The 11,527-nt window shown below is 40.6% G+C and overlaps 1 protein-coding gene across 4 annotated transcripts in view; it reads right to left on the bottom strand.

Annotated features, from left to right (window-relative positions):
• Positions 1 to 3,504: 3,504 nt before the first annotated feature.
• PHLPP2 (PH domain and leucine rich repeat protein phosphatase 2) overlaps positions 3,505 to 11,527 on the bottom strand; it is a 78,171-nt gene continuing 70,148 nt past the window's right edge. For all 4 annotated transcript variants that reach the window (XM_081274195.1, XM_081274196.1, XM_081274198.1 and 1 more), the window contains 2 exons: positions 10,334 to 10,565; positions 3,505 to 8,336 (listed from right to left, as the gene is read on the bottom strand). In XM_081274195.1, coding sequence (XP_081130321.1) covers positions 7,182 to 8,336; positions 10,334 to 10,565 — 1,387 coding nt within the window. In that variant the 3' untranslated portion in view covers positions 3,505 to 7,181. The remainder of the gene's footprint in view (positions 8,337 to 10,333; positions 10,566 to 11,527) is intronic.

The raw sequence follows: 11,527 nt of genomic DNA, 5'->3' as shown, positions 1-11,527 counted from the left end.
GCTGACCCGATGACCACTTGAAAAAACTAGTACAAAAAGCAACATCAGAAGTCAGGCTATCCCCTGATGGTGATGCTATCTAACCATATGATAATGGTAGAAATAGCCAACTAGCCAGAGAAATTTCAGAAGCTGAGAACAACACATCCGAGGGTAACATGTCCAGCGTTATAGTAGAAATCTCACCTGTCATAACTATCTTGAGTCGTCAAAAGGAATAAGCAATCCTTGCTTGGTCCCAGGGAAAGACTGTAAAGCAGTGCTGTGAGTGAATTCTAAATGGGTAAATCTCCCCTGTCTCCAGAGGGGAAGAATTCTTCTGTTTGAGTGTCACCAGTGTCCCCTGCACCTGCATACTGCCAAGCAGCCCCCTTCTTTAAGAGATGGGAGTTGGGTTTCTGGGAAAGAGATGTTTTCAGCAAGCTTGATCGTCCTCAGGACCCCTGCCTCGGGGCTCGGGGAAAATATTTCCTACCAGCTATTCCAAGAGGGTTTCTATTCCCATCCACTGGAATTCATTTTGAAGTATTTTAAATTTTTTTAAACATGAGGTTTCCAAATAGTGAGAAAACTCACAAACTTCTTAAAGATGTCATTCAACTAATTTCAAAGATAAAGCAGTTAATTTTACTAGACTCCAAAGGCTAATTGGAGAACTTCTCACTTCTGCATTCCCCTACTTGCAGGCCTTCCAAGGAAGATAGTGACCCTCATCCCCCTGCACCATCTTCATAATGTGACAGATTTCTGACATGGAATCTTAAACGTCTTTTCAGTAATTGTCATCTGAAGTGTTATACCTGTTCTTGTACTAATTTACAGTTAGTCTCAAATGTTTTCGTTTGTGTCAGATCCAACTAGAAATATTCACATTCTCTTTATCTGGGTCTTTTTCGCATTCTCTTGCTTTTCCATAGTTAATTCTTATGAACCTATCCAAGACAAAAAAAAAGTCAGAAGTAAAATTCACAAAGAAATGAGAGAACAAAGCTTGGAAGAAAACAACCAACTGGAAATCTCTATTGCTCAGTTGGAATAAAGTCCACTGTGCCACAGAAAGGTGCTTTGTGTCACCCTTAGCCTGGGGCAGTGACTAGAGTCCACACAAATTTCTCTTGAGTGGCGGAGATTTTAACAGCAGTAAAAAACAAACACCCACTCCTCAAGAGAACAATGCACACATACACTGGTCTCAACTAGCGTTTATTCTCAAAGATCATGTCCCTGTTAAATGATCTTTGCCCATGCTGGGACTTTTGCTAGATAAAATGGGGACTTTGGACTACTTGACTTCAGCTTTGTGCCCAGGCCCAGCTGGAATACTGCTCCTGAGATGCAGCTCTCTTCACTGATAGGAGCCTATAGGTGACTTTAACAATACTCATGCATGTCCAGTTTTATAAGGTTCAAAAGCTTTAGCACTTATTTACCACTTGTCAAGATTTGTTATTCACGGGTTATAGAAAACAAGGTTCAAGAAAACTAAGTGTTTTACCCAATAATTAACATTTCATTGAATGCTATGGGCCAAGTACATCACTGTGCTCAAGTACTTTGGGTCCTCTTATTTAAGTTCATGACTGATGACAGATACTATCTTAACAAATAAGAACTACTAGGTGGGGATGCAGCTCAGTGGCAGAGTGTTTGCCTAGCATGCATGAGGCACTCAGTTCAATTCTCAGCACGAGAGAAAGAGAGAATTGAGATCACATGAGTGTGCAAGCCTTAGGAAAGTGCCATAACTTGCCTAAATGACAAAACTTTCAAGTAACAGAACTCAGATCTACTGAATCACCTGATGGTGACTAACATGCTTTTGCCTTCAGTGTCCTAGGGAATGTTGTATGAAGTGCAGAACATACCCAAAGAAATGTTTCTGCCACCCTGGACCAGGGAGGTATATCTTATGGAACTAGGGTATTAAAGTAGATGGTGGTGTAGTAACCAGTAATCAGGTGTTGAGGCAACAGTTGTCAAACCTAAGTTTTCAAAATGTTCATTCTCTAGATGAGGAAATCTGCAAAATGCCTTTAACATGGCCTTTATTTGGAGCAAGGTAGCTAATCTTCCTTGGAAGTCAGGAGATAACAGTGGGGGCAAGGATGGCAGCACATATTTGTAGGCTCTAAGTAGATTAAAAGTATGTTGGAAGCAAAAACCACTAAACTGAAGTTCTACCATGAAGCCATTATGTTATGGAACATGTGATGGCCCGCTCTGCACACAGCCCGTCATCACCCACTTTGTGATTATTTAAGAGCTGCAGATCATTTATAATTGAGTTTCTTCTGATCAGCTAATAACCTTCATGTAAATAAGAACTGCTTCCCATCATTGGGAACATATGAACCAAGTCAGGATATGATGTTTCTTAAAAACCTTTATTGCTATTTCACTTGAAATGGTGCTGTTTGTGTGTAGTTCGAGTGTCCCCCAAGAGTCCACTGTGATTGAAGGCCTGATACACAGGGTGGTGCTAATGGGAGATGAGGTCTTGTGGGAGGAGGACCTTAGGTCACTGGGTACAAGTCCTCAGAAAATGGGTCTCCTGGGATCCTCTGGTAGTTCTGAGGGGATTGTTATATAAAAGCCTAAGTTGGGTCCCACACAGCTCTCTCTGCTCCTTGATGTGAGATGTAATTGTCGGCTCCCAAACATGCTTCTGCCATTGCCATCCACCATGACATGACACAGCTGAGACCTGAACCAATGCCAGTGCCATGCCCCCAAGGCTCCCAATCTTCTTCAAAAGTAACCTGTGTCAGATATTTTGTTACAGTGATATAAAGCTAATACAAAAGGTGATCAAGAATATAAGGTCCTTGCTTAGCATCTAGATGGCCATCTTAAGTGACAGCTGCCATATTAAGGAAAAAGTTTTGCTTTCCTGCCCAAAGGCCTTTCTGAGAAAGGCTCACCTTTCCCTCATACCAACCCAATCCTTAACCACCCGCATTAGGGACCAACTCTGATTCCTGAGCCTGCCCTATAAAAGTCCTGGAACCCAACCCCTCTCTCCACTATAGAGAGATGGCTTTTATTTGTCAGTTCTGATAAATAAATTCTCATGTGTATCTCTGCCTGGTCTCCGCCTTTCATTTCTTGTTTACCTGTCTCATTTCTTGCTTTCCCTTCAAAGAATATTTTGCCTTAACTCATATAGCCTCAAAGTGTCATGGAATATACTCCACGTGTTTGTTCTTGCTTATCTTCCTGAAGCAGGAAGGAGAAGAAAGGGGCTGGGGTTGTGGCTTAGTGGTAGAGTGCGAGGCCCTGGGTTCGATCCTCAGCATGATGTAAAAATAAATAAAATAAAGGCATTGTGTCCAACTACAACTAAAAAATAAATATTTTTAAAAAGAGAGAGAGAAAGATCTTAAAACTACTTTTGGTTAAGAACCTAATTCTATAATAAAAGTTAGGGAGAAAATTCTAGATTCATGCTAAAATATTTATAAAATAACAAGCATTCCATTTTAAAACAAAGGCATGAAAAAGATATTCCATTTTATTTTATTTATTATTGTTATTATTTTTTACAAACAATAGATTTGCTGCAACATGCTCTGGCTCATATTATTGAATTAAAAAATTTAACACATTTCAAAAATATCAAAAATACACTATAATGAGTCTTAGGACTACAATACAACGATGATTGCACAAAACCATAGATATGAGCCCACTGTCTGGCTGACATCCAGTGGCAACAGTTAGAGAAACCCTACAGCATCTGGAAGAGGTGCATGAGATTTAGAATACAAGGAGCTTATGCTGATTAATCACCAAATGAGGGAAACAGAGCAGGTTTGACTGTAGCCGCTTTTCTCAGTCTAGGAAGTACTTACCCAACCACAGGGCAAAGTCACTAACTGGAAAGAAAGAATAACTTGTGTCCACGATTGGGGAGTCTGGAAGGCTCCACCCAGAGGGAAGTAAAAAGTGACAAGACAGTTCTACAGTGATGCTGTGGACATCACTGGATGGCTTGGAGACTAATTCTTTAGTAATTGATACATTTATCATTAACAGCCAAATGCTCCCTTATGGAGGTCTCTTCATTGATAGTTATTGAATAGATAAAGAAGGTGAGCCTGTGGCTTCCAAGTACCTGCTTTTGTTGAAGGTCTACATAGAAAGAAGAGCATCATTTAATAGATCTGCCAAACGTAACTGGCTCCATCTCCTGGAAAATAGCACTCGCTACAAGCAATTGTAATAGCACCCAGTGATGCCATGTTGCTTGTGTTGGCTCTTCTGTACGCCAGGAAAATGGGTTCAATGACTTATTGCACATATACACTCTACAGTAGTATAATAAAGCCCTCACTACGTCAGAAATGGTAATTCAATGATTTGACTATGGTAGCACTAGAGCTTTATGTCATACCAACATTGAAAATTTCGGATGTATTTCCAATCCATTTGGATAAAAATAAGGATACTTGGCTGACAAGCCACATGTATTTTCCTTTCCCCATGGGACTCCTGAACTGCACCCATAACCAGGAGTTGTTTTTTTTTTTTTTTCCAGAAATTATCTTAAACTCTCTTAAGTGGGAGGTACATGCAGAGACCCAAGAATCAGGCAGAGACCAGGCTCTCCATGCTAGGGATCACCTGTACTCTGCCCACCCGGGGAACATACCCTCTGAGTTAAGGTATTGAGAAAATGACACTCATTTGCAGACAGATTACTGGCTTTCATTTGACAGCCTACTCAGATAACACAACATCTGTCAATTACCTCATAGGTCAAATGGGGTATGTATTTTTGGTAATGAACTATGGCCTTTTAACCTTCTGTTTTAATACAGAACAATTGTAGAAGGACATGAATGAAAAGAAATTGCAAAAAAAATAATAATCAGTTTTGGTATATCCTATAGTAGAGGTTTTCATCAGACCTAATGGTACCTGAAAATAACTCCACCACATCAAAATGCATGTGGAATTTCAGAGTTTGTTGACCAAAAAGCAAACACACTACTTTTGGAAAGGTCAATATGGACCTGGGTTTTGAGGTGGTTCCAATAAGTAGGACAGGAAACAAATAGAAGAAAAGTAGTCACAGATAAATGACAATTTTTATAAGACTATACTACTAAAGTGGTATTTTCCCAAAATAGCTTTAATTTTCAGACAACATCACTCACTAGTCTATTCAGAACCCAAAGGTTCTGCTGTCTGAGTAGGAAGATGTTTGATATCACCCATCACTAACATCTTGGGTTTTTCCTTTTCTTTTTTCATTCCCATATAAAAATAAGGTGGCAACATACTATTGTACCCATCTTTCTAACAGCACCTAAACTTTGTATGAGCCACCATATTCCCCACTTCAAATCAAAGACCTGAGTTCTAAATTTTTTCAGTAGCTGATCAGTAGTTTGACAGAAGGAAGTCAAGTGTTCCTGATGATTTGGGGACTCAAGTTCAAATTCTTGAGAGTTGAACATTAGGTAGCCAATGGGGTATACAGAATGGGGTACTTTCCCTAAGAATGTACCCTAATGACACATGCACATGGGTATGGGGCCTCTGAGAGAATGAAGAGACATAACTATTTGTGGACAGGTCATCTAATTTTTGACTATTGCTTTGAACAAAAACTCCCCCCAAACCCTCCCAAAAAGAACCCACAAAGAAATTAACATATACTTCCAACATTATATTTAACATTTTGTTTCTGATGAAACAAATTAAAAATGGTTCCACTCTGTTTTCTTGTTTTCAAACTATGAAATGTCTTAAAACTTCAAAGCACATTTCTCAATGGGTAAAATCAAGCAATGCCAAAATTTTGTAGGACTAGAAGTAGGAATTAGTTTGCTTAAGAAAATCTTTTAATGGAAAAAGCATCAAACATACAGAAGGAATTGCATTTTGCTAGAGTTATGTGGAATGTGCAAAAAAAAAAAAGAAAGAAAGAAAGAAAGAAAAAATCAAGTTAAGAATTTCTCGAGTCTCTCTTATATTGGTATTGAGTCCAGTATTCTGAAACCACATGAAGCGAGTTAGCAGTTTTCAGATAGGTACATTGTCAAACCTTTAGTGCAAGGTTTGACAACTCACTTCCAACATTCTAGAAAACCATTTCACACTTTGGAGAAAGAAGGAACACATCTAACCTGTGAGCTCCATCCACCCATCTGTTCTCACATAGCCTCCATCTGTTTGGGAATCATCTGCTCTAATTCAAGATTCCTGGATGCCAGCAGTGCTGGTGTTGGCCCTGCCTGTCAGGAAGCTGGCTGCCAATTCTACCATATGGTAAGGGAAAGAGGCCAATCCCCAAGTGCCTACCTTGTGATCTGCTCAAATCACATTCCTAGTGGGTATCACATCTATTAAGGAATGACTCTTTTTCTGATATGGGGAAGGAAGTCTTTGCTCCTTCCCCAGCTTTATCCCCAAAAGAAGATTCCTCTCTACCCCATGTTCCTCAGGAGCTTTCACACTTTGACATTCAATAGCTCAATCCAGGGCCTTTCCAAGTACCCTCACAGAAGGCTTCAATACCCAATTATCTCTCTGCCTATGGACAAAGGTGTTGGGCTGCCTCTAAGAAGATTGGCTCGAGTGCAGATTCAAAAATAAAAAGTTCACAGTCAATGAAAAGTGCTCTCATTACATTACTTACATAAATTATCTGTTTGATTGGTTCTACATCTCCAATAAACATCATTTTGATAGGCTATATTCTCGTAGAGAAGAATGAAAAGCCATGTGACTAGTCACATCACACCCCATTAGTTAGTCTGAAAGATAAGGTGATTTCTCTGTCACGGAGATCCATCAGCAGCAATTAGTAAAGGGAATCAACCTTCAGTTATTTCCTCCACAGAAATAGTCCCTTTCCTGCCCAGGCAGGCAAATTCTCAAAATGATCCTAGGAGAGAAAGGGTTAATGGCAGGTGGTAGGACTGACAGAGAACGACTTCTGCTTTCCTCCCAGTAACTCTGGGAATTCCAATGCAGGTTAAATGCAAAACTTAACACTGATGGTGGTACTGGCTCATCCAGGGTCAGGCCCTGATAGCTCTCACCTTTTTGGGCTCTTGAGTTTTACCCCACACATTTCTGGTTAGAAACACAGAGGCAAAATGCCTCTGGAAGGGTCCCTCCCCACCACCACAAAAGCCTTTTCTCACACTGTGCCCGCAACAGTGGCAGAATCATAGTGCTGTGTCAAACTCCTCTGGGGGCTCGGTCCGATCCTCTTCACTGGGCTCGGGCTCAGGCCTGCTTTCCTGATGCTGTTTCATTTGCTCCTTCACTTCTTCCTCCAGGTCACGAGGTACAACAAACTGATCCTCTGGCTCCAGCTGAGTAGGGGCAGCAAAATAGCCAGTTTTCCTCTTGGGTGCTTCTGTGGCCACTTCAATGAGGTTCAGGCTATCTTCTAGGGGCACAATTGAGCCATTGGAGAGCTTCTTGCCATAGAGACAGGAAGTAGAAGGAGACTTCTGTAACTCCATTTTGTCCCTACACATTGGCAGAAGTATGCCACTATTTACACTGTTCTGTCTCCGGATCCCAAAAAACAACCCTCTAGCATGTTCCTCAGGACATGGGGTGGAAGAATTCTCGGTAAGGGTAGGACAGCTCTCAAGATCTCTTCCTCGGCAGCAGTGGATATCTACTTCTACTTCTACCTTGCTGCCATTGATTATGACCCCTTCAACAGGCTGGTCATCATCACTGTCAAGGCCATTGTCAGACTGATTACTGGAGAAGGTTGCACAAGAAGGCTGGCGCTGAAACACCCCAGAGGTGGGTGCTGGGTGGAGGCTGCAGCGCCTCTCTGGCCGTGGAAGCAAACCAGCCTCCAGGCCCACAGTGTTATGTTCATCAGAAGCAGTGGAGCCCACTTCACTGCTAACCTCCGAGGTGGACATCTCACTGCTGAACTCGGAGGCAATGCCACTACTGGAGGAAGGAGTGGTTGGTTTAGGAGCATCCTTGATGGTGCTGGTGGAAGCAAATCCCACAGGTCCTGGGAGGGTGAGTCCATTCATTTCACAAGTGCAGCCTTCCTCACCAATGTTCAAATAAACCACCATGGCCCCCACATTATCCTGACAGCCATAGCTCTGTGCTAATGTGCACAGTTTCTTAGAAGCTGCTAATGGATCTTGTACGTGACGCACTGCGTTAATAGCTTCTGTATATGACAAGTGTTCCCATAATGCTCTGTTTCCCAGAATCAGCAATTCATCTTGAATAGTAAGTGGTGTGGAAGATATATGGGGCTTGGGGAGGATCCAAGGATAAAGGTATGTACAGCCCAGCATCCGGGTACAACAGGTTACCCCATTCACTTTGTTATCCTAGAGATGAGCAGAATAAAAATTTTGAGAAAGCAACAAAAACATGCAACATTTTCATTCTCCAAAACATTTTAAAATAAATAAAATTATTTATGTTATTATATGATGTGCCCTAGGATAAGCACAATTTTAAGTGAACTCCAGGAACCACCTTTTTCTTCTTTTTTTTTTCCTTAGAGAGAGAGAGAGAATATTTTTTTTTAATATTGTGTATTTTTTAGTTTTTGGTGGACACAACATCTTTATTTTTTTTTATATGGTGCTGAGGATCGAACCCAGCGCCCCGCGCATGCCAGGCGAGCACGTTACCGCTTGAGCCACATCCCCAGCTCAGGAACCACCTTCTTAAAAGATATTTGTTCTGACATGAAGGATATGCTGCGAGGAACATGTTAGACATATAATGAGCAAAATTGTCTTTAATTCTCCCATCCCTAGTACTCTTAGATCAAAACTCAGATATATCACTAAAAATAATTTCTCATTTAAAGGCAGCTGGTAACTGAAAAGACTTCCAATGGATAAAACTCTAAGTAGCTAAAGTCCTAAATGATCTCTATGGTTATTTGGCCTAAAGGGAAAGTATGAAATATGTAGCATAATTTACCTACTCTGTAGGGCTGCACCAAGAATGAACAGCAGATTAAATAGGATCCCCTATCATTCTAAACTTAGATGAAAAGGAAATCCCTGGGTGCAGGTTGGGAATTTCATATGTGGAAATTGATTTTATTGATTTTTCTCCAAACCCCCCCCCAAAAAACAAAAACTCTGAAATCATCAATAAATTAATTTGACACTTGCAGACACTCTCTGGCTTTTATTTATCAGAATTTGCCACAAACTAAACTATTTTCATCATCTGGAAAATGAAAATAAAATGGGGGTTATTGTAATATTAAACAAAACTCTGAAGGAATAGTACTTGGCAAATAATAGATAAAAATTATTCATGGTTAAAATAACATAAAAATGCAGTGGTGCACACCTGAAACCCCAGATACTTGGGAGGCTGAAACAGGAGGAGCTAAGGTTAAAGGCGAGCTTTGGCAGCTTAGTGACCCTGTCTAAAACAAAGTGGGGTAGGAAAGATGTAGCTCAGTGGTAGAGTCCACACAAATAATAGCCAACTGATCTTTGAAAAAGGAGCAAAGGCAATACAGTGGAGAAAGAATAATCTTTTTAAAAAATGGTGCCAGCACAGCTGGACATCACATGCCAAAAAAAAAAAAAAAAAAAGATCTAGACACAGACCTTACACTTTTCACAAAAATTAATTCACAACAGACTAAGACCTAAGTGTAAAAACCAAAACTTTTATAAAATACCTAGAAGATAACACAGAAGAAAATATGAGTATCTTGAGTTTGCCAATGAGGTTTTAGATCTAACACCAAAAGCACAACAATCCATTAAAAAAAAAAAAAGATTAAATAGAGCCAGACATGGGGGTGCACACCTGTAATCCCAGAGAATTAGAAAGCTAGGCAGGAGAATCACAAGTTCGAGGTCAGGCCTCGGCAATTTAGTGAGACCCTAAGCAACTCAAAGAGACCCAGTCTTAAAATAAAAAAATATTTTAAAAGTGGGGGACTGGGGATGTAGCTTGATGGTTAAGTGCCCCTGGGTTCAATCCCTGGTACCAAAAAATAAAAATAAAAAAAATAAATAGAAGTCTTTTGTCTTGTTTGGAATAGCAAAGTAGATGAGCTGGGAACTAAATGAGACACAACATTTTACTTGTTAGCTATTCATTTAAAAGTCCTAATTGCAAATTAGGACTTTTCTAATTAATTTTGCTTCTTCTTTTTGCTAGCCCTTAACTGCTCAGATTTTCTTCTAGCGCTCTTACTGAAACCATCTGAAATGAACATTTATCTACATTGAATACAATTTACAAGGTATGACAGGAAGAAAATAGACCTTCACTGCCTCCATTCAAAGCACTTTTCACTAGAATTGGGAAGCAAAAGTGACTGGCAGAAATCGAGATGCACCTCTGTAATGATGGCTTTTTGATCCTTCACCCTTCGTGCCTCCTCCAGGTCCTGTTCCAGGCTGAAAACTTTCGAAAGGGGCACTGGCTTCCCACCTCGGCACAGGACTGCTTGGCACGTGCCAACATTAGCCACAGTCAAGCTAAAACTATTTGTCGGATCAGCAGTGTCAGGGCGGATGTAGCACAGAAGAGCAGAGGAACCCAGCTTCTGGCCAGCCATTCCTAATTTCCTGTTTAAAAAGAAAGAAAAATGAGGATACAGTGGATAGTTTAAAAGTGGCAGTCTTTCATACCCATCCTTCCCTCATTCTTCTGCCATGGGATTGTGAAGCAGCCTCACCCCTATCCACCTGAAGGCTGACTCTTGCTATGGGTGATACTGCCTTTGACTCTCAGCTGATGGGAAAAAAAGAACTTTACAGAGAGAGTGGGGGATGGGCAGTGCAGGTGCATCTTTCTCTATTGCTTGTCTGTCTGATCAAAGTCTTCCTAAATCAGGGGTTTTCAAACTTCGGCATATCAGAATCATCTGGAGAGTCTGATGACTGTTAGAGCATAGATTGCTGGACCTAGCCCTGGAGCTTCTGATTCACTGGGCAAGGGGCTGGCCTAATAAGTTTCTGAAGATGGTCAGGATACCAGTCCTGGAAAAATACAATGAGAACTGCCTGCCCTTAGGACACAATACTAACACAGAGCAGACACTACCAGAAGAATCTAGTTTCAAATTCCAGCTCTGTTATTTATTGGCTACATATTCTCATCAGGTTATTTCTCTAAGAAATTTCTCTGATAAAATATCTACTTGTTTGCTTTGTTTTGATAATTAAAGATATAGGATGAAGCTGGGCACAGGGCACAGGCCTCTAATCTCAGCAACTTGGGAGGCTGAGACAGGAGGATACCAAGTTCAAGGCCAGCCTCAGCAACTTAATGAGACTCTCAGCAACTTAGTGAGACCCTGTCTCAAAATAAAAATTAAAAAGGACTGAGATGTAATTCATTGGTAAAGCATCCCTGGGTTCAATCCCCAGTATTTAAAAAAAAAAAAAAAAAAGAGGATGAAAAATGCATGGTACCTTGCCTGGTTCTTCGAAGGTACTTCTTAATTGAGTTCCAAAACCCTTAATTTTGTCAAGTATCCAGCTCAGTTCTATAGAAAAGTGGACTCCTTTTCCAACACGATGCTTTG

This window comes from Spermophilus citellus (assembly GCF_964194105.1).
Source record: "Spermophilus citellus genome assembly, chromosome: 18".
NCBI lineage: Eukaryota > Metazoa > Chordata > Mammalia > Rodentia > Sciuridae > Spermophilus > Spermophilus citellus.
This window is presented reverse-complemented; position numbering and strand designations above follow the sequence as displayed.